This window comes from Numida meleagris, chromosome 1 (genome assembly GCF_002078875.1).
Source record: "Numida meleagris isolate 19003 breed g44 Domestic line chromosome 1, NumMel1.0, whole genome shotgun sequence".
Classification (NCBI taxonomy): domain Eukaryota; kingdom Metazoa; phylum Chordata; class Aves; order Galliformes; family Numididae; genus Numida; species Numida meleagris.
This window is the reverse complement of record NC_034409.1, coordinates 192,802,498-192,805,551: the sequence shown is the minus strand read 5'-3', so window position 1 is coordinate 192,805,551 and position 3,054 is coordinate 192,802,498. Positions and strand designations below refer to the sequence as shown.

At 64.2% G+C, this 3,054-nt stretch overlaps 1 protein-coding gene across 1 annotated transcript; it reads right to left on the bottom strand.

Annotated features, from left to right (window-relative positions):
• On the bottom strand, positions 1-1,354 carry LOC110404905 (the record flags this gene model as incomplete). The annotated part of the gene is made up of 1 exon (XM_021409714.1): positions 1-1,354. A coding segment is annotated over exon 1 (1,329 nt), but the record flags the coding sequence as incomplete, so codon positions are not given.

Here is a 3,054-nt window from a genome sequence, read left to right as displayed (position 1 = left end):
CTCCTCCTCCTCCGTGTAGAGGGAGAAGGCGTGGATGGGGACCCCGAAGCAGCTGCGGATGCTGAGGAACGTGTCCTGCCCGAAGCTCTCGGCCCGCTCCCTGCTGAAGGAGCAGGAGGCGAAGGAGCCGAACCGGAAGGGGCTGGCACCCCGCAGCGCGTAGCGGGCACGCGCCAGGCCCCGGAACACGGCGGTGCCGTAGGCGGCCTCGCAGGGGCCCCGCAGCAGCTGCAGGGCTCTGGTCAGGTAGAAGTGCAGCGCCTTGAAGGGGAAGCTGGCGTTGTAGGTGGCCCACGAGCGCCCGGCCGCCCGCACGGCCGCGTTGAAGACGCGGTGCAGGTCGTTGTCGGTGTAGGCGATGAGCGCTTGGCCGTACTCGTCCTTGAAGCCGGGGGGCAGGCGGGGGGCCAGCGCGCCCTTCACCCACTGCCAGCGCTCCCCAGCCCGGCCCCACACCCTGCGGAACAGACGGGACTTGCCCCGCGCCCGCTCCTGCTCCAGCAGCGCCGGCCCCGCTGCCTCCATCGCCTCCGCACACCCCTCGTACTGATCGTCGAAGGCGTCGCGGCTCATGTCCATCAGCAGCTGAGGGGTCCCTTCCTGCACCAGGCAATGGGGCTGAGCTGCACCCCCACAACCCCGCGCTGTTCCCGTGCCTTGGCTGTGGGTCCCTGTCCCCCCAGGGCCATGGGGCTCAGCGGGAGCTCGGGCGATGCAAGGGATTGCGTTGGCGGGGGCGAGCAGTGCCCGTGGGGCTGAGGACAGGGACAGTTCCCCTATGCGGCAGGAGGGGACCCTGCACCCCGCAGAAGCCGCAGCATGGGGAGAGCAGCCGCGACACGTAGTGGAAGCAAAAGCACTGGGGCAGAGTGGAAACCTCCACCAAAGGCAGCGGAGATGGGGGTCCCTGGACGTCAGCAGCCCCACGCTCCCGTCCTGGTGTCCCTGGAGGTGTCCCCCCCACGGTGCCCCCATACCAGTGCTGCCCCTGTCCCACTGGCGTTCCCGCTGGAGCTGTCCCCGCTGCTGCCCACGCGTGTCCCTGCCCAGCAGGCACTGGGGGCCCTGCAACCGGAGCTGCAAAACAGAAGTGTCTGTTTGCTTTCTGTTTGCTTTCACTTTCCGCGCTCCGGAGGTGCTGCAGCGGGGCCGTGGCCCTCTGCTCTCCATGCAGGAGCAAAGCCCCAGGGCAGGGCGATTCCAGCAGCCCAGGAGCTCCAGAGCCACCAGCCAGGAAAAGGGTGCGGGGTGGGTTTGTCCCAGCCCCGGAGCTCGGCATGGAGTGGCTCCGGTTAATCCAAAGCTCCATCCGGAGCTGCAGGCAACCATGTAGAAAGGGAAAGAAACTCCAGGACTACTGGGTCACAAAGAGAGGTTCGTGTGTGCCACAAGGTGGTGGCCCTGCACAAGAGGTCAGCGCCATGGGCCATGAGCAGAGCAGGCCACATCCTTGTCCTCCTCCCTCTACTCCTTCCTGGAGGCCTGGCCTGGCGCATTGGCAGAGTTGGCCGCCCTTGCCCCTGTGATGGCCTCAGAGCCAGAGCTGGCCCTGTACCCCAGCCCTGAGCCCCTGGCTCTCCTGGCAGCAGCCTCTGGCCCCCTCTGTTCCCTGGGGCACAGCGAGCAGAGCTCCCCAAGGGATGGGGCACACAGACCCACGGATCCCCCCACACCCAACAGCACCCACATGGAGCTCATCTGGGAGCCGCTCCGCTCCATCTGTGAAAACCACGCGGCCATCGAGCGCCGCTGCCAACTGCTGCGGGCACTGCTGGAGCGGTGCGGGGTGGCCGGAACCCCCCAGGAGCCTCCAGCCCAGGAGCCCGAACCCAGGACCCATTTGCGCATCCGGGTGGATGTCCTTAGCACTGGGTGGTGGCAGCTGATGAAGGGGGTCATGGACACGGATGTGGACTCAGATACGCACACGGATGCAGACATGAACATGGACACAGATGGGCGCATCCAGGTGGAAGTGGATGGGAACGCCCCAAAAAAGCTGGACCAGAGCATCCTGATGGAGCCGAGCAGGATCAGCCCTACAGATCCACGCAGACACATCCCCGTGGATCCAGACGGGACCATCGCAGCGGGTCCAGGCAGGAGCAACCCAACAGGGTCCCGCTGAGGGCCCACAGGCACGGCCCATCCGCGGGTGTCCCAGGGGCTGTGCCCGGCCGGGCAGTGCCTGCAGGAGTGCTGCTCCAGGCTGTGGCGGTGGTTGCAGGAGCGCTGGAGGCACTGCCGCGCACACCTCTTCTGCAGGGGAGCCTGGGGGCACCCTGAGCAAAAGAACCTTTATTAAATATTGTAACCAGTGGTGGTTGTTAAATAAACTGGCAAGCGGTGAGAAATGGGCTGTAAATGCAGTTTGAATGACAATTCGCTTTTGCAGTTCCTGCTGTTTTTGTGGAGGGAGGGCACGTGGGAGGAAGCTGCGTATGCTGACATGTTCTTTGCCCTCCGTAATCGGCCTGGATGGCAGCGTGACTGTGGCATGGGGCCAGCCCAGGACCCGATGGTTTTAGCCTTAGCCAAGGAGAAAAGGGGAGGGGGGAAGGGTAATTGGAAGCGCTGCTGTTCCTCGTGTAGCGCAGGGCAGTGCTGCGCTAGACCAGACAAAGCCAGGGATCCTACAGAGTTGCCAGAACACTTTCACCACGTCTCCCGCGGCGTCAGGGGCATCCGCTTCACGGCGCTCAGAGGCAAAGCTGTGCGCTTCGGCTCTGCAGTCCTGTGTCATAGTTCTGAGGGAAGTTCTTCCTATTTCATCCCTGCCTACCCGAAACTGCAGCAGAGGATGATAGTCTGAGGGCCGTACCAGGGAAGGAAGTTTCTTCCTTACATCTGTAACGCGGGCTCCCGGGAGGCAGCAGACCTCCCCGTGTACAGGGCCTGCTCTACATTTTGGGCCTTCTGCTCCCCTCAGCACTGAGTCACCACCAGCAACGCCGCGTCTTTTCTTCTTTGCTGAGGGGGTTTTACTGCTAAGGGTGGTGCTGCCAGGCCTCGGAGACCCCTCCAAGTGGGAAGAAGCATCATGTGCTCACGCTC